At 35.0% G+C, this 23,767-nt stretch overlaps 1 protein-coding gene across 4 annotated transcripts in view; it reads right to left on the bottom strand.

Annotated features, from left to right (window-relative positions):
* LOC138702803 (uncharacterized) overlaps window positions 1-22,185 on the bottom strand; it is a 35,933-nt gene extending 13,748 nt beyond the window's left edge. For 2 of the 4 annotated variants that reach the window (XM_069830103.1, XM_069830128.1), the window contains exons 1-10: window positions 21,559-21,751; window positions 17,880-18,073; window positions 16,547-17,446; window positions 12,163-12,446; window positions 10,417-10,553; window positions 6,807-7,740; window positions 5,950-6,203; window positions 4,977-5,124; window positions 3,186-3,452; window positions 525-827 (exon numbers count right to left, since the gene is read on the bottom strand). In XM_069830103.1, the coding sequence (XP_069686204.1) occupies window positions 525-827; window positions 3,186-3,452; window positions 4,977-5,124; window positions 5,950-6,203; window positions 6,807-7,740; window positions 10,417-10,553; window positions 12,163-12,446; window positions 16,547-17,446; window positions 17,880-18,066 (3,414 nt within the window). In that variant the 5' untranslated portion in view covers window positions 18,067-18,073; window positions 21,559-21,751. Of the gene's footprint in view, window positions 1-524; window positions 828-3,185; window positions 3,453-4,976; window positions 5,125-5,949; window positions 6,204-6,806; window positions 7,741-10,416; window positions 10,554-12,162; window positions 12,447-16,546; window positions 17,447-17,879; window positions 18,074-21,558; window positions 21,752-21,895 lie in introns of those variants that run through there. The other 2 variants (XM_069830111.1, XM_069830117.1) reach the window with 2 other exon arrangements.
* Window positions 22,186-23,767: the final 1,582 nt, after the last annotated feature.

A 23,767-nucleotide genomic window follows, 5' to 3' on the forward strand; every position in this document is an offset into this window, starting at 1 on the left:
TATCAACGATTAGGCACCAGACCTATTTCATGCTTTATTTCAAAGAAAATGCATGGTAGATGTCAAGCAAATAGGGTACAAACGCAAGGTGGGAAAGAAGTTGCTACAGAATCATAAACAGATGCTGTCACATTTAATTGATATAAATTAAGAAAAAGTACAATGTTCATTGTTAATGAAAGCAAAACAGGAGATTGTATTGGTAGGGACACAAAAATGAAAAAAAGTATTTCGTTATTTAATATAGCATGCAATTGTAACCTAATATAAACTAACGCGTAAATAGAATAGTTATGCTTCTGGAAAGTGAATTTGTGCTACAGTATAATCCACTTGGTTGATAACATTGTAATTATTAGCTCACATATGAACTTCAGGAAAAATAAAATGTACTGTAATGAAATCTACGAAGTTCTGTATCTTTACAGCTCTTACATAAACATATCCTTATTGGAAGATGTAGAGTAAAAATGTTGCAAAAAGGATGCATTCAAGAAGTTATTATATTTGAAAGAAAATCTTACCTTACATTTGTACATGTGCTTCACTTCTGCATGAATCATCTTACGATGGACAGAGAGATATGTCCAATGTACATATGCTTTATCACATTCGTTACATAGATATAACTTCGGAATGGAGAATTCATCCTTCTTCTCATACACACCATGTGTCACTTTATGAGTTGCTACACGGGCAAAAGTTGCAAAAGCTGCACCACATATGTGACACTTGAATGGAAGGGCTTCATTAGAGTGACTCACTCGATGTGTGTTGAGGTACGAAGGATCAGCATAGCAACGCTCACAGAACTCACATCTATAAATCTGCAACAAATTATGTGCAGTTAAATGTTAAGACTGCAGCAAATTTATGTAGCCTACTCTATATAAAACTTGGCACCATACCAATTTCGAAAATTTATTATACAATTCAATTACAGTGCTCACAAAGATTAGAATCTTCCCTAAAGTAACTAATCTCTAAGAAACTGCAAGATACAATGTAATTTTTTGCATTATTAATGTAATAAATTATCATGTTCAAAATTAAGTTTCCTTTTTTTCGATGTATTTTATTCTCAATACATTTAAATTTCAATGAATGATTACAGAAATTCTTCCATTTCTTTCAAGCATTAGGTCCAATGACCTGTTGCACCTCCATTTCTAGTTTTGTTGCCACCTTTTCCTAGGGGGCCTAAACTCCATTTTCCTTAGGGGATATAATCTAGTATTTGACAGGGCAATCTATTAGTATCCATTTGTGTAATATGCTGCAGCCAATTATTTCTACATCTAACAATATCTTAGAGAATATTGTTGAAATTATGATCCTATAAATCTCACAGTCTTCAGCAAAGTATGCACCCTTAGCATTGATGCATTTATAAATCCTAAAACACATTTAAATTATATTAATTTTAGTCTCACATACCATATTTGAACATTAGTATATTATTAATGAAATTATCATCTCCACAAGTTTCAGCATGTAATCTTATATATCAAACCTGTCTTTCAAAAATAAATGAAGTGTTGAGAATATGTTGTTGTTTTCTAATGCCAGGCGTTTGACAATAAAGTCATTTGACTTCTTGCACTTCAATATTTTTCAAAGATACTGTCATGGTCAGCCATTGAAGTACAGATTTTGAGGTGTTCCGAATCCATTTCTGGATTTCAACTGCACAACAGGCAGTTAGGGGACTGATATAGTCCAATTCTATGCAGGTGCTGAGCCCCTGTTACCAATCTAAATGCAGCTACAGACGATTTTCTTGGTAAATCGGGAATTAACTGTGGATTATGATGCAGAGAGTTCCATTTTTTCCCTTGAGACTGTGTTATCAAATTTTGTTTGTTAAAATCTAAGTATGTAGATTTAATAAACTTTTCACAGAGTAATACGTAGATTTAGTAACAGGTCTGTAAATAGCAGTCCTCCCTTCTTTGCTAAAGCATACGCATTCTCATTTCCCAGGATTCCACAATGGAATGGTATCCATTGGAATACAATTCTTTTATTGAGTGTTATTAATTGAAGAGCATTTTAGTTATTTCTGCTATTTGAGATGAAGGTGTGTGTCTCGAGACTATTGATAGAATAGCTGCTTTGGAGTCTGATAATATAACTGCATTTTTAAATTTACTGATGTGGCATAGAAGATTCCTAAGAATTTCACTTATTGCAATGATTTCTCCATCAAAACTTGTTGTTCCATATCCAAGAGATCTATAAAGTGAGAAGAGACAGCACGTAACACCTGCACCTGCACCTTATTCCCTGGAGATCCAGGAACCGTCGGTGTATAAATGAAGCCAGTTTTGTGGAGGGTACCTAATATTAATTGTCTCTAAAGACAGCAGTTTTATTATTTCAGTGTTTACTTCTAATTTCAGTATTTCTTGTGTTAAATTTAGATTATACTCTATATTTAATAGAGTTAAAGTCCACACCTGTGGCGTAATGGTCAGCGCGTCTGGCCGTGAAACCAGGTGGCCCGGGTTCAATTCCCGGTCGGGGCAAGTTACCTGGTTGAGGTTTTTTCCGGAGTTTTACCTCAACCCAATATGAGCAAATGCTGGCTAACTTTCGGTGCTGGACCCCGGACTCATTTCACCGGCATTATCACCATCATCTCATTCAGATGCTAAATAACCGAAGATGTTGATAAAGCGTCGCAAAATAACCCACTAAAAAAAAAAATAGAGTTAAAGGGTTTGGTTTAATTTGTAAGTTTTCTTTTAAATTCGGGATATTGATTTTCTGTTTTAATCCTTGAGCCATGGGAGTTTTTAATCTACAGAGAGGACTGTATGAATGCCAAATGTTTCCTGGTAAGTGTTGAGAATATTACTTTATGATTAAATCCTGAATTTTAAAAACTTCAGCACATACAAGAACTCTAGCTTACTCACGCAAAATAATGATTGACTGACAATACCTTGTCCTAAGTTTCTTGTTTTCCAGACAATGTTTCCATGATCTTACAGGCTAATATTTCTATCCAGCCTACAGATGTATTTTACAAATAAAAACCACTTGATAGCAAACTTTCTCTCCAACAGACAAAGAAGAAAATAAAAGAGAAAATATGGGACAAAAAGGCTTTCAAATGCTGCAGCATCTAAGTGACACAAAATGGAGATCATCACTGCAAATGATTTATATTAAGAGTTTACCTTGTCTATAGGATAGAGTTGGAACACACATTCACTCTCACTGGGGAGGGAGTGTCCAACTTGAGCATGATTGACTGCCTTAGGTTCATCTGGGAAAGTCTCCCCACAAGCGGTGCATTGGAAGCATTCTTGAGGATTAGTGTTCTTCTGCAGCTCATGTGACATCAGGTGTTTCTTCAGTCTTGAGTTACGATTCAGGTATTTGCCACATATATGACATTGGAATGGCTTCACATCCATGTGAGACACTGCATGCTCCTTCAAAGTCTGAACATAAAGCAATAAATTGATTAATAACAGTAAGTCGTTATGCTTTGTTATTAGATCAGAGGTTCATAAATTCAAACTAGACTCAAGATGGCCAAGTTTTAAGGTTGATAAAAGTTTTTAGCATAGCATCCTTCTGAAATGAAGTGACGCCAGGATTTCCAGTCATTTTATAACATGTAAAATAACTCTTGTCTCCGAATGAAATTTCTCGCCTATGGATCATTCAACTTTGCCAGTTATCACCATCAGAGGTAATGAATTCCATTACTAATGCAAACCCAACACTAAAATGGACGTAATTTCAGTTCAGGAATGAAAAATTTTCATTTTTAATTTCAGTGATTTTTCTGTTTTCATTTTTTCTTGAACTAACCTACATGAACGAATACACTTCCTTTTTCCATGGCCTATCCTACATGGATACACCTACTTATTTTGTATAAGGTTTCAATGCCACTGAAATAAATATCAATATTTAAAGGAACATTCAGCGACGGAAATGAAATGTTTATGTTTTCATACATAAAACCTAATGCATATTTCAAATATTAAAAAATGTGATAAAAAACTTAAATCTTATTACATCCTGATACAAAAATATATTTTTTTTAATAAATCACTAGCATAATATCACCTAAGTAGTGCACCATTAACTGAAGAGCTTGAGTGCCAGCTTTCCATGTTGGTAACTCGAGTTTGAATTCCAGTTGGTCCAACTGGAATTTGTGGTGAACAAAAATGGTGTTTGGTTCTAGATTTTTGCATATCACTCCCGTTTCCCCTACTGGCTTTCCACCATTACCCTACTAATCACTATCATATGGTTTTATATAGTTTGCATCCTATGGTGCACCAGTGGCAATGCTTTCACAGGGTGTCTGAAAGAACTACAAGCTTTAGTGCATCACCCACTAGATGGAGAAGCTTGGATGAATGACACAAGTCAAGTGCCCGCCATTAGCTTATATACAGGTGAATCGTAAGTAATGTCATTAATTTCAGGGGATTATTCTTTGAGATATTTCACACAAAAAAAGTTGCACGAAATTTTGCTCGTTTTTGCTTCCTTTTCGAGATAAAACTTGTTTTATATGAAATATTTCATAGCATGTTTTGGGAAAGCCATTCATTTTATTCCCAATATGCTTAGTCAATTTAAGAGACCAGTGTATTATAATAATAAATGAATGAAATAATTTTAATTTTGCCCTTCAATTATGCAGAAATTTGATCTGAACAAATGTAACTTTTCATACTGCAAAGGAATTTTAAATGCTGCTGCTGTTATTCTACATAAAATTCTTGTATGATGTAAAATTTGAAGGGTCTTAGTTTATCACAACTGGATGCACTGAAAACCAAATAATCAATCAAACTGACCAACCACAAGGATTAAAGTAAATTTTTGATACAGATGAGATAGTGAGGCAGGAGAGAGAAGAGGAAAGGAATCTCTCAAGGAAAAAGTACTTCGATATGAAAGGTTTCATCTGAATCTGACAAAGCGTAAAATTTACAAACCTGTTTATCAAGAAATGTTTTGCTGCAGATGTCACATTTATGATGTCTCAGATTTCGATGAGATCTGAGATGGCCACGAAGAGCTGCCTTGCTATTGAAGTGTCCTCCACATTCGCTGCATATGAATGCCTGCCCTCTATGTGAGAATCTGCAACAACAGAATTAGATTATGTTATTATATGTTGCTACAATAATAAACATTCAGTCAGTAATTCCCAAGGAAATAGTAATTATTTTTTGTCGAATCCGCAACCTTGTGGCTTACAGGACAATTTCTTAATTGTGAAGCTACCACATCCTCCCACAAAAAAATAGGAAGCAAATCTTCATTCAACATTCCAAACTACAGTGACTACGCACAATTAGTGGCATAATATTATGCCAATAATGAAAAAATGAAGGATGACAAAGACAATAGAAAATGAAATATTTGCAAATGTGCCTCAGAGCTGCTTAAGATCATAGTTTCCAAAGAACTTGTTTGATGTTACAACTCTAGTCCCTTTAGATAAAATAGTAATAAGATGATTTCTGATTTAATGCTGGATCAATACATAATAATCCTCAGTGGTACATACGATCTTTGAGTTCAAATCCATCTTAGGACAATGGTATTTTAAGAGTAACATAAATAATTCTTTGCATGATTTCCTTCAAAAGTAAAATTACAGTGGCAGCTATCAGTTCTATGGAGACGTTAAAAAGAAAAAAATGTTACATTTTAATTAACAATGCTCACAATTGCCAAGGTTATATCAGCGTCGCCAGTGTGCCAGAATTTTGTCCCGCCAGTAAATCTACTGACATGAGCCTGTCGCATTTAAACACACTTAAATGCCATCGACCTGTCCCGGATTGAACCCACAACCTCGGGCATAGAAGGCCGGCGCTATACCAACTGCGCCAACCAGGCCGACGTAATGCCTAGAAATTTCAATCTACTGGTAAATTGGAAAAAAAAAATGTTACAAACCTGATGTGGTCATACAGATTGTTCTCTTCTGTAAAAACCATTCCACATGGAACACATTCAAGGGGGCGAGCATTAGGATCATGAAACTGATGATGAAACACAAGACGTGCCTTTGTGCTGAAAGATTGGCCACATGTCTTACACGCAAGTCGATCAGTTACAGCGTTAAATGGAATACACACATGAGACTTCAGTGCCCGCTGTGAAGCACAGTGCCGACCACAAACAATGCAGATGTGAAGGAGTCGAGCAACCTGAGGAATGAGATATGTATGATTATTTTATACTGACTCTCATTACTTTGTCATCATAGAAAGTATGCAGAAAGTAAGTATGGTACTGATGCAAAACACTGATTTCAGATTTTCATAGAGATACAAGTTTCCAGTATTCTTCGTACAGAAAAAAAGTGACTTCTGGTATCTAGTATGCTATATCTCTACGTACAGTCTTTCCTCACGAACTACGATTTAGATTTTGTTAAATATTCAATACCTACATATAAATTGATCTGGAAAACAAGCACATTGCACATAGATGAAGTAATATTATAATTTTTATTTTTAAAATGATAAATTTATTTCAAGTCCTTACACCAAAACTGCATGAAATGAACACTTGAAATAAAAAAGATCACTAAGTAATTTCTAACTAAGTTTAAAATGTTATCATCATTTAGTTTAGTTGTCATCTAAACTAACAATCATGACAGGCACGAAATATGGAGGAAGGTAAGCTGAAAATCTTTATATAGAATTGTAAAGTGTGACAATTTGTAAGTGAAACAAAACTAGAAATGACACAAAAAATTTTGAGCTAAAAACAGAAGCAAATATGAAATAAAAGGACTATCTTACCTTCATATTCTGATGGACGGTCATGAAGTGTCGAGTCATGTCTGTGTCCACTCTGAAACACATTTCACACTGGCCACATGGATATGATTGTGATTCACTGTCAGCATGAAAGCGCAGGGAATGGATCAAACATTGATTCAAGTTACTCATAGTTTCACCACAAACAAAGCAATTCACAGTATTATCTTCTAATTTCTCCAACTTAACTTCAACAATCTGATCTGAAATGCTGACACTTTTATCATCTATCTTGTCACTAATACCTGCTATCTTTTCCCTACTACTTTCATCTTCCTCTTTCACCTCACCGAATATAAACGAACTAACTTCACTATCTGATTCGCTTCCTTGGTCAATTAGATTTTCATATGAAGAATCACAATCTGGCCTTAGATATTCTGCATTTACATATCTAAACAATTCCAGATTAGAAATATCAGAAATATTAGGAAACTTTTTCACAGTTAATTCATTCTGAGTTTTTGAACTAGTTCTATTATCCAGCACCAGGCTTTCAGAACTATTTGAGAGTTGGGAATCCACACTAGATGTATTCACAGTTACCATGTTACCTTCGCAGCAGAGTGGACAACAATATTCAGTTGGCACTGTAACTCTCTCTCCATCACAACTTTCTTCCAATATCATGTCCATCAGCTCATTCTCAGACGAATCTTCAGACATTACAAAGCTACTTTCATCGTCTTCTGATGACAAAGACTCTGTTTTGATAAAACTTGTTTTAAAATTAGAACTTTCAGAAGTTATATTAGATGCATGTCCTTCACTTTCTATAATAGTATTTTCTTCGATGTCTTTATCTTTGTTGCCAGATGTCTTATGAGAATCGGAAGATAATTTTGTCTCATAAGTATTCCTACATTTGCTTTTCTTGCCAGAGACATCAACTTCTCCTTGTACTTGAATATGACATCTACAAACAAACAGAAAAGCAGTTTAAAATCTAACAAGTTAGAATTCTCAAAAATCACAGTTAAGCTCCATTGAGAAATCTCCATCATTATAGAAATGTAACAAATGTGAAGTAACAGCATATTTCAAACAGTCCATATACACGAGTTTAAAACTTTCTTGTTAGATTCAATATAAATTTGCTAATTAAGAATTTTTTCCCTATGCTCGATTGTTAGCACCGAAATAAAACAGAAATAATTCGAAAATAATCCACAAAGATTAATGTTTTATTTGATGTCAAGATATACAGTGTCCCATTTATCTTGCTCTCTCCCCTCAACCCAATATGAGCAAATGCTGGGTAACTTTCGGTGCTGGACCTTGGACTCATTTCAGAGAAATGGAAGATGTAGATAAAGCGTCATAAAATAACCTACATAAATAAAAAATATCTTGCTCTCTCAAAATACACTTTTTCTCAGGTGACAAATTAAAAATTGTTTCAAACAGAAGTTGTTTAAGTACAATGGAGAATTAATACCACGGGCATATCTTTCTTATAACCCTGTTCATTAAAGAGATATGAGTATTTTCTTACTGTAACAATTCTCAATATTAATGGCATTGCCTTCTTGTACGTTTTTTAATTGAAAGAGTAGGAATTAATAAAAACGTTTCCTATGAAAGTTGTTTGTTTTGAAAAGCTTTATCAAATGGTACCCTATTTGACCCGACTCCCATTTGAAATTTTGAAGTGATACGCCACTGACCCTACTTCCTGTTAGAGCTGATTGATGAAATCATCCTCAAGTGAAAGTTCACATGTGGTTTAACTATAAATATTTTTGTCTCGAAAATTTTCATGCACTAGTTCCGAAATAAATGACTTACGGGTGGTCTGAATCATTCTGTATAGGGTGACCAGATTCACATCGATAAAAAAAAAAGGACACAAAGCTTCAAGAAGGAGGACATTGTTCGAAAAAAAAAAGAGGACAGAAAATATGTACTTAGACTTAGACTTTGGCCTATATTACATTTTAAATTATGTCAATATCTATTTTATTACAAAATATTTACAGTACAGATTTAGGCTTATATCACACTTAAAATATGCTAATATTTATTTTATTACAAAATAATTATAATCACATGAATCCGCTACTTCAAGTAACTGTCACTAATCCACCACAAGATCCAGCCCACAGAAGATTAAAAAGAAAACGGCTTAGTGATATGAGGCTCTAGGGTACTTTTGGGATTGCCAGTGGGCAATACCCATAAACAAGTGTCAAGTTATATTATTTATTTTTTTTCTTTTGTTTTCTTTTCTCTGTTTGTTATTCCCAACTATAATGTATTTATTCATGTACAATAAAGTTTACTTCAATTAAAAAAAAATAACTATCGAAAAACTAATAATAATAATAATAATAATAATAATAATAATAATAATAATAATAATAATAATAATAAAACAGTTATATTACCGGTTGTTCTTCATGGTTGTGAAACTTGGACTCTCTCTTTGAGAGAGGAACATAGGTTAAGGGTGTTTGAGAATAAGGTGCTTAGGAAAATATTTGGGGCTAAGAGGGATGAAGTTACAGGAGAATGGAGAAAATAATTTCGAGGGAAAAATTGTTCCGGGGCCGGGTATCGAACCCGGGACCTTTGGTTAAACGTACCAATTGGGAGTTATTCCTGAAAGCATAATTTGCAGAATGGAGAAAGTTACACAACGTAGAACTGCACGCATTGTATTCTTCACCTGACGTAATTAGGAACATTGAATCCAGACGTCTGAGATGGGCAGGGCATGTAGCACATATGGTCGAATCCAGAAATGCATATAGTGTTAGTTGGGAGGCCGGAGGGAAAAAGACCTTTGGGGAGGCCGAGACGTAGATGGGAAGATAATATTAAAATGAATTTGAGGGAGGTGGGATATGATGATAGAGACTGGATTAATCTTGCTCAGGATAGGGACCAATGGCGGCTTATGTGAGGGCGGCAATGAACCTCTGGGTTCCTTAAAAGCCAGTAAGTAAGTGAGTGAGTGAGTAATAATAATAATAATAATAATAATAATAATAATAATAATAATAATGATGATTTTACATTTAGCTACATATGACAATCAAGGGAACTATAATTATTAAAGAGCACAGAAAATATCTTTTTAGATTTACATTCCCACCTCGATCTCTCGATTTACTAGCTACCTGTGAGCAATGACCGTAACAAGGGGGAGTAAAGAGAGTTATTATGATCGTTGGCAAAGAGTATATTCTGTCGATGCTGCTGCCATCTGCAGGCAAATTACTTGAAAAGGCGTCAAATCAGATAATTTCAAAACATCAGGCATACAAATTACGAAAAGAAGGACATTTCTTGATTTTTCAAAAATCCGCCCGGACCCCAGAATAAGGCCTAAAAAGAAGGACATGTCCGGACAAAAGAGGACGTCTGGTCACCCTACTTTTATAAGATAGGTTGCATAGATGTTTCACATCATATTTCCTGCTGTTATTAATATGAAGAATAATTTATTCTATGAGGAAGCAATCCCTTTTATCCTAAAAGTTTGAAAATCACTGACATGACCACAGGACGTTAAGCCAAATTACCCCTATTCAGCACCATCACTCTTTAAACTTGCTCAACTTTAGTATAACTAAATTAGTTATATTACCTAAACTTATGACTTTCAAAGAACTTCTTAAGTATCTGTTCGGCCTTTATACATTCAGTTCCAAAGTCTTGGCACAGGTTCAGCTTCTTGATACACAAGTTACAGACTTGTTTTGGCAAGGGATCAGTTCTGCTCACCTGATAAAAACAAAACGAAATTAGATTAGGGCAGACTATAAGTTATGATAAATCTTCTTTTATGGAATTAATAATGCCAAATATATCCACCGATGCTCTCTCATGAACAATAAGCTAAATTTATACATCAACAAAAATATGATCCTTGCAGAGAAGAAGATTCAACTATGAACTTGCACCACATACGAAAGTAAAATCCTATCATCATTTGAGATGAAAGTACATCATGTTATATACAGTACACTTTGTCGGATTAGGCAACCTATTAAAGTGGCAATGTCAAGGTCAAGAGCACATACACGACTCTACATGTTATCAAGCACCGACTGGTTGCAATGAATCTGCTATGAAGGCAGCAGCAGTGAACAAGAAGGGGTGAGCAAAATGATTTCTACTGGCCTACACTGCAAGGGGAATTAAACTGTTTATAAGTAATAGTAACCGGATCCAATAGAGGACCCAAAGTGCACAATTTGCAACCAGAATTGACAACTTCTCAATAAAGAAGATCTTCTCCTCTGTTAAAAACTAGACAGCAGAAAGCAATTAAATCCTGAAACACCAGAATTATGCTGAGAAGCAAGAGAAAAATGGTGTAAGCCAATTGAATCTCATCAACACTGGGCAACAGCAACAACCAGCTTATAAGTAATAGATAATGTGTTACACTTATACAAAACAAGAAATTAAAGCCTGTTTTGCATAGGCTACCATATTGTAAAGAAGAATACCTCTCTAATAAATGCAATGAAGTATAAGAAAGTACAATAAATACTAAACATTGACACTTCTTAACTTTACAGTTTAGGATAATAACTAGGATCTAATTAACTGTTATATAATTATCTAATAATGCAATTAGTATATAAATAGTGCTTTGTGTTTTAAACTTATAAAGGTAAAGGTATCCCCGTCACATGCCATGAAAGCACTTGGGGGGGGGGGACATGGAGGTAGAGCCCATGCTTTCCATAACCTCGGCACTAGAATGAGATGGTGTGGTCGGCACCATGCTCTGACTGCCTTTTACTTTAGAAGTAGTAGCATGAACTGCTGCCAAGAAGTCAAAAGGAGGATAGCAATGGTAAGGGAAGCTTTTAATAGAAAAAGGAATATTTTCTGCGGACCTTTGGAAAAAGGGCTAAGAAAGAGACTAGTGAAGTGCTTTGTGTGGAGTGTGGCATTGTATGGGGCAGAAACATGGATATTACGACGAAATAAAAAGAAACAAATAGAAACATTTTAAATGTGGATATGGAGAAGAATGGAGCGTGTGAAGTAGACAGAATAAGAAATGAAGCTGTGTTGGAAAGAGTGGGTGAAGAAAGAATGATGCTGAAACTGATCAGAAAGAGAAAAAGGAATTGGTTGGGTCACTGGTTAAGAAGAAACTGCCTACTGAAGGATGCACTGGAAGGAATGGTGAATGGGAGAAGAGTTCAGGGCAGAAAAAATATCAGATGATAGACGACATTAAGATATGTGGATCATATGCGGAGACTAAGAGGAAGGCAGAGAATAGGAAAGACTGGAGAATACTGGGATTGCAGTAAAAATGTGCCCATGGGCAGAACAATGTTACGAACATATACATAATATATAGACTTACATGCGTTGGTAGCCATGTGTTAATCTTACTGCGTAAACCCAATCGAACCCCTCTTTCACTGTAGATATAGATCATAGCTTTCCTGGGCAGGGCACACAATCGACAGAGTTGACCTGGATGGCTGGAGTCAACATCAACATCTATGTTATCCACATTACGTGGTGGGTTTGTTGCAGTTTTGGTCTCTTCCTTCATGCTAGTCATATTAATATGCTCTGAAGAAATTCTTGGTTCAACACTATTTCTAGTAATAAAATCCGCTGAATTTGCTGCTGCCTTTGAGCCTACGAACAAAACAAAGAATCATTTAACACAACAAAAAAAGCGTTTCTTCAACAGCAAATTCAGTTTTGTTTTATATATCAGAAATATAACATTATGTTCTCAATATTGGGGAGCTAGATTGTTAATGGCTTAAATGTCAAAACAGCACATTGGAACTAACCAACCACCCATCCACCACATTATGTTCTCATTATTATTATTCACAATAAAATTCTTGATAGGCCTATATATGTAATACGTGTAATAACTGTTAATAAAATGTGTAACAATATAAATAAAAAATGAAGAAGTTAAAGTTATTTCTTCCTATCATCCCAACTCAGTACAGTATAACATTCAATGTGTATGCTGTAACTTACATACCAGAACATAAAAATATTGATAATTAAAGTTTTGGCTTCTATAACTCTGTTTCGTTCTTCTTGCATTTAACTGTTCAGACTTTCTATTAAACTGCCATGAAGCTAGGTCATAGATTTTACACATTGTGAGCAATTCAGTTACATTATCATGTTGCAAATGGTTTTCTGTTTATAGTTTATTACAGCACAAAAGGCATTCCTTCACAATTGGCATACGGAATAAGCATAGCAATGAGTGTAATGACTTTCACACTGTATCGGACACGAATTCCACTGTCTGTTTATAACAAAGAAAATTTTCACTTCTTATTTGGTAGAAAGTGATATTTTTCGTGTGAATTTCCCACGAAACCTGTCTTTTGTTGAAAATATCATGACTATGACGTAATTTCGTGAATTTATATCAATTTCGCGAAAATTCGGGAATATATTTTACTTAATTTTGAACTTTCATTGAAAGATTTACATTTTCCATGCATAAAGTTAAGTTTTAACACATTTTGCATATATTGTTAATGCCAAAAAATCACACCGCTACTAATTGCCATTAAATTATATAAGATATTGAAGGTAATGAAACATATAGAATGCTACTTCATTAGTGTATCACAAAGCTGTATACATTACAAACATGTTCTACTTTTACTCCTCAATAAGCATAGTTTGCAAAACAGCAATTTTGTCAATCATAATGCAGTGAGTGGGTGTTAAAGTTTCTGCCCAATTCTGTTTCGTGAAGTGCGAGACATAAGTGCTGCCACCTGTTAACTCAATCACAGTCCCACAGCCTGCAAGGTCTACCCTAATGAAAGGACTGAATGTTTCCTACATTTCAATTCCTCCAAAAAAATAAAAACAAGATATTTTCAGTTTTATGCATCAACAGCTACAGGTACGTTAATTTTACTAAGCAATTTTATTCATGCAGACATTTCTAAGTCTCAACTTTTTATTAATAAGTTTGCAAATGGAACCTTAATTACAAAGATAATAAGTTATTATTTTACACAAAAATAAAATCTATTTTTGCTATTGGTTTTGTTACATTAAATCTGCAAAGCAATTGATATATTTATTTTTCAGCCCTAACTTTTATTTCTGAAGAAGTTCTTTTTTCTTTTAATTGAGGCATAATTCTATATGAAGGGTACACGGAAATAACGATCAAGGTCCATTTTAGAAAGTTTCGAGAAAAACGAATTTTAAAGTTTAAGCACTTAATACTTTGTTATGTGTGTATTTATTAGAAATTGACGTAGTGGAATGTCAAGAACGATGATTTCTTATTACTAGCTAGACCACATGATAGTAGGGCCTACTTCTTTTCCACTTTAAGATAGCATTATTAACTCAATTTCGATTTTTGATGGACCTTGATCGTTTTTCCTGTGTACCCTTCATATATGATAATTTATCCGAAACAATGGTGGTTTTGGGACAAACTTCTACATCACTTCATATGACCCACTAATTTCTTTACAGTACTAAGAGATAAGTTGGTAGATATTCTTCTGTCCTTTTATGGGCCCGTCAACAAGAGGATGGGAAAAACATGGTCAACTACCTCTCTGTCTGAATTTTTACTTAGAAATACCAGGTTTTTTAAACTCTCTCTCTCTCTCTTACCCATACTGTTATAGTCGTAGTGACAAAGGAAATTACAGTGGCATGTATTCTAAGAGAAAGTGCAATTGCAACTTGAGTACATACTGTTTTAAGTTAAACAATTTGCATTATGTAAACAATAAGTAACATGTTTTTTGTTGGAGAAGTGTGTTATTTTTCTAAATGTTGTTCTCGCAATTGCACTTGTCTTCATAATGAATGGTGTTGGTGAACATGGACAAGCCATAAAGTCAGTAATTGAAAGAACTGCTGCAGCTACTGGTGTATCTGCTCATATAATACATACAAAGTTTAATGAACAAAAGAGAGCTGAAACTAGTGACAGCGTTTTGCAGACCCCAGGAAAGAAATGTCCAAACAGAACACCTCAAAAAACTTCAGTAGACTCTGCATTGCAGCTATAAGACGAATATAAGTGATGTTCTAAAAAAAAGGCTTATTCGAGAAAAGTACATGGAATTTGAGGCGAGTTTTAAGAAAAATAAATTATAGATTGTTTGAAATCACAAGTGGAAAAAAGTTCTATTGAAAACACCGAATATCATTTCAAAGATGTTTTAATTTTTAAGAACAATGAAACAGTTAAGAGCTATGATCGTCCCATTGTATACTTGGATGAAACCTGGTGAATGTCCATCATTCCAAAAGCAAAGTACAGAAAAACGAAAAAGGCAACAATGACTTCCCACTTGAAACCTCAATATGAAAAGTTCAGTGCTTCATAGCTTTACATGCTAGGCGTTCAACTGGTTTCTTCCCAATGGCCTACTAACTTTCAAATCAAAGTCCAAAAATAATTACTATGAAATAGATAACTGTCTTCAAATACTATATTGTTAATCAACTGTTACCTAATATTCCCCACAACAGCATCATAATTATGGATAACACTCATCATTCCATAGGAATAAACTTACCTACTTCATCCACACTTGAAAAAGGATATGCTAGTGATAGGTTCACAAGAATAATAAAGAATTTGATCCGCAATCCACTAAAGCAATTTTGAATGAACCTGTACTGTTAAAAAAGATTCATCACTGTGAAAACTACAGTATAATCCCACCCGCTCAGTCCCAAATATCTTCCTATTTTATATAACAAACTAATAATTTTCTCAGACATTTTCACACAAAATCATCATGTAGCCCAGTGGTATCACCATTATGTTGCACTAAGTGGGAAAGCACTCCTTTCTTCAGTCCAAGGTAAAAATATTTTTGTACCTATCTGCCAAAACATGTAGCCGATATCCAAGGCCTACCAAAAGCTTTAACAAATTAAACCTAACTTGTCACTGATCCTTGACTTTACAAAAAGTAGCTAATTTATTTTTACAGATATCTGCCCCTCACCCTCTCACTCTGTGCATTTTTTTTTGCGTGCGTGCGTGTGCGTACACAGACGCGTGTATGTGTGTGTGTATATATATATATATATATATATATATATATATATATATATTATATAAAGTTACTGGTATATTATCTCTCAGTTTCATTTCATCATGAAATAACGTAACACAAAGACATCAGTCCCATGTGTGGTGCATAGTAAGACTGACAATTCAATGAACATTCTAACTTCATATCTAACAATAGCATCCACACCTGTAGAGTAACGGCTAGAGCGTCTGGCCGCGAAACCAGGTGGCCCGGGTTCGATTCCTGGTTGGGCAAGTTACCTGGTTGAGGTTTTTTCGCTAAATAAGCTAAGATGTTGATAAAGCATAGTAAAATAACCTACTAAAATAGAACTAAAAATCTAACGATACCAACTCAAGCTACTCAATCATTAAGGATGAATAATGAAGGGATCACAATTTTATTTGGATCTAGGAGATGGCCAAATGATATCAATTAAAAAGGAAACTTATATATGGAACTAAATTTTAGAACACATACCTAGTTGGCCTCACACTGCCAAACACAAATGCACCCTCCAGCAAAACAACTGAAGAAACCGAAAGAAGCAAGGAACTCACTCATTCTGAGGATGACTAACACAAAGTCGATCTAGGTAATCTACCACTTAATTTTCATTTTAATACTAGAAAGTTTGTTAATATAATTAAATTCTTAAATTAACATGAAATTAAATTGTGTACTTACCATCCACATTTGTATGCACTGATGTAGTCTCCACATTATGTGCATTAGCCTCAGGTGAAGACTTGAATTTGGAATTCTCACAATTATTCACAATACATGATTCATCGCCCAAACCACTGGAATATAAATCTATAAAATCATTTATATGTTGCAATTTAAGTATCTTTCTGAAATTGTTTAGATCTAACTCAGATTTATGTACTGTTATATTTGTAGTCGTTTCTTTCTTACAACTTTTCTTTTCAAACCTTGTATTTTCAGAATTTATAGTAAGAGAATTCTCTTGTGAATGTTCTAAAGTTTCAATTACAGAATCTGAAATCTCTGAATAGGACATAATATCTACAGAAGGCTTATTTTGGACAGCCTCAATAGCATTCTCCACTCGCAGAAGTTGAGATTTGTTACCATTTGGAGACATTTCTGAACAGTCAGCCTTCTCATAACTTGACGTTCTATAATTATAAGATGAAGTGTTTTCTGAACTTAAACACTTTACATCTGCAGAATACTTTCCTTCACCATTTTGATATTCATTGTTTCTGACTTCCAACAGAGATTTTCTATTGGAATCATGCTGACTAACACTTTCTGTGTCCTGTGTGCATTTACCATTTCTGACAGCCGTAACATCTGATTCTTCATCTTGTTTGAGATTTAAACATGAAACATTTTCCGAATTCTCTATATTCGTGTCAGATGCAGTTTTCAAGAGTTTTGGACTGTTAAATGTTCTATTAGAGTTGATCATACGTTTTCTCTGTCTTGATTTTGTTACTGTTGGTGAAAATCTACTTGGATTTACTTTTCCAGAAACTGAAGACGGCAAAGATTTTACTACTTCTTCACTTTCTTGTTCGTAGATTTCTTCTACTTCCTTTGTATTTAAGTCATGCATTACTGAAAATAAGAACATAACATTATGATGTAAACAATTTAACACAGAGCTGTGGTTATGATGGTGGCGGAGATGGTGGTCTTCATCTATTTAATGAGGTGATTCCTCTCCAAATTACTGTTACTATTGTTTTTCTTATTATTGATGTTGTTATTATTATTATTATTATTATTTTTGTATGATTCATATTTAACATTACTGGATAAAACTTAAACTTATGTTGTCAAATTTTAAAGATCTTACTTCTAAGAACAAGAGAAAGTTCTAACACTAGAGATATAAAGGGCTCCCACAAAAACCCAAAACAAAGTGTATGCTATAAATTTCACAGAATATGTCCTGGATCTAACCCCAATATCCTCGGTTAAGACCCAATTGACAAAACTGACTGACTCTCAATGATCACATAAAATTTGTACATAATATTATACATACCTCCTTGAAAGTACTTCATAACATTGTTTTCTGCTTTTATTTCTCGGCCTTTCAATTTAAAATTCTCAAGATTAAGAAGACATCCTGTTTTCTGAAATGTGCGAGCCTGCAGGTCCACAAATGTATCATTTGGAGAAACGTCCACAACAAGTGACTTACCCAAAGAACTCTTCAATATTACTTTCATTGTAGAACTGTGGATAAAAAAAAAGTCAAATAAAAAGGGCGTCAATGTACCTTCATAATGAATGTTCATAATTATCAGAGTATAATACAAATAAAGAAGTGGCCAAAAATTTAAATAAAAAGGTTCAATATGAGAGTATTGGTGATATGTACATTATCAACAAGAAACTGGCAATCAGAACTCTAAACTTAATGCAAAGTTAACATTATTGTGTGTTTTTGCTTAAATTCGGGACTTGGATGAAGATTTTTCCGTGAACAGATAGTGATGGATTTAGGCCTAAGTCTTCATGATCAATCAGTAGTTTATCTCTATCGTTTGAATGCGAAAAGACAGAAAAAAAAATGTTCGCCAGATAATAAGGGGAAAAAAGACAAAAAGGAAACCACAAGTATGGATGGAAACGAAGAGAAAGATCTTAAGAAACTCCATATAATATAAAATACAGATCACAAACAGCTACAAAGTCTCTTATAACAGTGATTTGATCACTAGAAAACAGAAAAATGATGGGAAGGGGATGACCTACCGAAATTGATAAACACTAACATAATAGGCTACAGTATACAATTTACTGTTTCAGTTTCTTCATGAAATAATAACAAAAATTCAATAATTGCTAATAAAAATTACGAAAACTTTTCATTGCCAAGAAATTGGAATAAAATATTGACACAATCATTTTCTCAGTCATGCTAGAATGAAACCTAGGTCAGACACTAAACAAATCCAATCATTTCGCGCACCCCTATGTTTGAGTAACTAAGAAGGATAAATACCTTTGATTGAGGTTTTGGCTGATATGTAGGCCTACATCCATTATCAGGCAGTACCCTACATCTCACTTCACAATATGTAAGAGGACACAATACAGAACTGCACGCATTGTATTCTTCACCTGACATAATTAGGAACATTAAATCGAGACGTTCGAGATGGGCAGGGCATGTAGCACGTATGGGCGAATCCAGAAATGCATATAGAGTGTTAGTTGGGAGACCGGAGGGAAAAAGACCTTTAGGGAGGCCGAGACGTAGATGGGAGGATAATATTAAAATGGATTTGAGGGAGGTGGGGTATGATGATAGAGACTGGATTAATCTTGCACAGGATAGGGACCGCTGGCGGGCTTATGTGAGGGCGGCAATGAACCTTCGGGTTCCTTAAAAGCCATTTGTAAGTAAGTAAGTAAGAAAACAATAAAATTGTTTGTACAGGCTACATCTGAAGTCTGATTAGTGTAATTTGTAACTAGTTGGCGATGTAAGCAATGGAGGGGGAAAGGACCTGACCACCCTAACCCAATATATCCTGGCTTAGTTACCTCATGAGTGGTATTGTGTTGGTATCACTTCAGAGGTTCAGATCTGGGGATTCTTTTATTATAGGATATTGCTTAATTTTCGTCAAGTTTGACAAACGATGACGTCACAACATGGCGGTAGTTACGTCACAACGCAGTGACGTCACAACATGGCCGACGTAAACCAACACGACGAGTAAATAAAACTATCTAAAAAGAATAATCACACAAATTGACGATATCCCATTCTGGAACAGAGCCCATCCACTCTTATCCAAAATAGGATATCAGCAAAACAATTTCACAACATCCCATTCTGGAATACAACCCATCCGCTCTTATTCAAAATAGGATATTACCAACACGATCCCATTATCTAAAAAGCAATAATCACACAAATTGACGATATCCCATTCTGGAACAGAGCCCATCCGCTCTTATCCAAAATAGGATATCAGCAAAATAATTTCACAACATCCCATTCTGGAATACAACCCATCCGCTATTATTCAAAATAGGATATCAACACGATCCCATTATCTAAAAAGCAATAATCACACAAATTGACGATATTCCATTCTGGAACAGAGCCCATCCGCTCTTATCCAAAATAGGATATCAGCAAAACAATTTCACAACATCCCATTCTGGAATACAACCCATCCGTTCTTATTCAAAATAGGATATCAACATGATCCCATAAGTTGGGTGAAATTTCGGCAATTCGACACTATACACGGCAGAGAAAACGCACTTATGTCATTGAATTCACAGTATTAGACCTCATGTCACTGAGATATCACCTCAACTAACCCACTAACCTTCTCACATACGTCGACCTCATGTCACTGAGATATAACCTCAACTAACTCTCTAACCTTCTCACATACGTCGACCTCATGTCATTGAGATATCATCTCAACTAACCCTCTAACCTTCTCACATACGTCGACCTCACGTCACTGAGATATCACAACTAACCCACAAACCTTCTCACATACGTCGACTTCCTGTCACTGAGATATCACCTCAACTAACCCACTAACCTTCTCACATACGTCGACCTCATGTCACTGAGACATCACCTCAACTAACCCACTAACCTTCTCACATACGTCGACCTTTTTCAGCCCTCCGTTTCACTCCTCTTGTGCCAGCAACGCACTCCATAGCCAAACAAATCACCAGTAGCACAACTGCTCACGAATTGAACAAATAATAGAATGATTTACACACCATCCAAACACTTGCTTTACCGGTACGCCATTCAAACCTCATCAGTACCAACCACTAATAAAATTTACACTTATACCAACCTAACCACCGGAATCCACAGCGACCTCTATATTTACCCGCAAACACAAAATGTAACCCTACTAACCGATGACGTCAATCTTATATCACCCCATTCCCCAATCTAGCCAACATAAATTCTCATAAACATACTACCGATATCCTGTAGTCATATAGACCCTCGTCCTTCAAGGTTTGCCGTAATTGAGATAACAAAATCACAGAGTAACAGTGACACAACTGAGGGGGATAAGTTATGTCTCCCTTTCATTCCTTCTGGTAGGGTTAATTTACGAAATACCATTGAATTTAAAAGGGGAATGGCTATAACAGCCCTAGCACTGCGACCTAAAAGATCTATTGCGCATCCCCGTCATGATATCCCATCAGTCCAATAGTTTGATGTTCTTAATGAACTGAATGAAACTATGGACTAGGATGGTTGATAGCTCATCAAGCTTTGGAAAATCTTGCCCAAAGATGAGAGCTCTTTGATGAGCGAGTGAATTGCATTCGCACAGTAGATGAGTTCCAGACTCGTCTCCCTGTGAACAACGAGTGCAGGTTGGGTTGATATTGTGTCCCATCCCGTACAAGTTCATCTTGAGGGGCACTGTGTCCTGTCAGATATCCAATTGCCCAACGGAGCTGTTTCCTGCTCAATTTTAACAGGTCACTTAACCTGTTTATATTAGGCCTAAGATCTCTTATGCGGGCCTTTGAGTGTTTACAGCCCTCAATTGAACGAAATACCATGAAAGACTTACAATATGAATCTTCACCCAATTTAATTTTTTTTTTTTTCACTTGTGTCAATATTTCTTCGGAGGCGCAATATGTTACAATAACAAAACGGTAACTGCAGAGTAGAAATACGTATTACAAGTTATACTAACCTATATAACACACAGTACAACGACACTACAAGAACACTAGTTGTATAAGTACGTAACTAAAGAGACATCACAAATTGTCGGTATTTGTATATTTAATAAAAGTAACACTAAATATACACAACAGAAATAAAAGCAAGCATTAATTCCCACATTCAATACATGTAATAACGGGAGCCATCTTACAATATTAACCTCTGACTCTGAGGCAGAGTTGCCAACGCGTCAAGCGAAAAGTCACCAAGTAGTAGTACAAAAATCACTAAAATAAACAATTTATTAATTTTACTCATATGGAATCATTCGTGTTAAAATACAAATGAAAGATAGATCTACGTACCATTATTCATAAATTACAATCCTATCTTAAGGCTTAAAACATATCCTCTTCACTTATTCTGTCCTCTTCAAAGACACCTCCTCTCGAGAAATTGATGCTGTGGGCGTATAAGACTGAAGGCTCAGATAACATAATTATATAAAAAAAAATTGCTCTCTTTGACGGCAACGTTTATCAATTTCACTACGCTACCACAGTCTAATACATACAGTCGCGCAACTCATACGTATAAAATATGCCAACATTTGACAGCTGGCGCGACCAAAGACGTTTTATAGTTTAACCTAGACTCACTACGAGCGCTGTTCCTCGACCAAAAATTGAACACTTTCGCGCAACTCCATCTTGGGGCAGAGAGTCATGTGACTACAATATGTTTACATCACAATTCCGCTTAATTTGAAATAACATAGAAGGTTATTCAGTATTATTGAATGTGTTAGGAGTAAGTGCGTATTAATTTTATCAATAGTGTGTGTGTGTGTGTGTATATATATAGTGTTTATATAGTTTAAATGAATCGCACAGTGTAGGTCCACAATTTTGCTACATATGAGGCCTATACATTTAGTGTTTATATAGTATTTTAATCATGTTATAAGTGAAACCATCGTGTGCTCTTGTGCTGCATACAACTGCATACTAAATCAATTTTATTTATGAATCAATAGGTGAGTGCAAAATAAATCTGATTAAGTATTTTCATATTATCTAGATATGGCCTAGTTACAATATTTTGACATTCTTGCACATATTCGATTTAATAATAACAGTTGATGCATTTCCTTGTTTATTAAAATATTTATTATTAGGCCTAAGCAAAATGCACACAGTGTGCAAGATTAAGTTAATGTCCTAACTCGATTAATGAAATATTTCAGGAACTCCATCGGTACAGATTTGATGAATTGCGTAAATATGAATAGGCCTATTCACGAAGACAAGAATTTTTAATTCACAGCTTTGGCATAACAGCTTAATATTTGTTGTTCACAAAGATGACGATTACTGACTGACAGTTCCAGTTTCTCCAATTATTTGCTGTTGTAGACTACTACAGGAATGCAGGTGATTACGTTTCACTGTTTATATTTGTTTTTATCCTTGTTACTCTTTTAGCTTATATTTGGTTGTTTTTTTATAATGTAGTAATAAATCTTAGTGTCTTTTGCGGTTGCGTTCTATCAGCATTACTTTTCGTCCGCTATTTTCACGACCACAAGATGCACACAATGTGCAAGATTAAGTTAATGTTCTCACTTGGTTATTGAAATATATTTCAGGAATCCCATTCTACGGATATGATGAATTATGTAAATAGAAATACGCCCAAGTCATAAAGACGACGAAGATTATTGACTGACAGTTGTAGGATTAATATCTTTGATTATTTGATGTTATACCACAAGAATGCAGGTAATTACGTTTTACTATTTATATTTGTCTTTATTCTTGTTACTCTTAGGCTCATGTTTGGTAGTTTTTATGTTGTATAGTAATAAATCTTAGTTTGTTTTACGATTGCGTTCTATCAGCATTGCTTTCCGTCCGCTATCGTCACGGCCCCAAGATGGCGGCGAGCGATCGCTTCAATTTGGGTCCAGTCGTATCTTCTGCGCAGCCGGCAGTGTGGGGACTTGGGCGCGACAGTAGCCCTCTAGCGGCAGGCAAGTTAAAAGTGTGCACACGACATATGATAACATATTAGAAAACGGGTTTTGCGTAATTTATATTATATTGTTATGCTATACAATAAGTGTATATGGTTGTTATTAATTCTACTTTAGAATCCTGGAAGAATTTCACACGCAGTTAATGTAGAAGTTTCAGAAGCTGGGAATAAACGTAATTCTTTCTGCTCCTTACAACTGA

Source organism: Periplaneta americana, chromosome 1 (assembly GCF_040183065.1).
Source record: "Periplaneta americana isolate PAMFEO1 chromosome 1, P.americana_PAMFEO1_priV1, whole genome shotgun sequence".
Classification (NCBI taxonomy): domain Eukaryota; kingdom Metazoa; phylum Arthropoda; class Insecta; order Blattodea; family Blattidae; genus Periplaneta; species Periplaneta americana.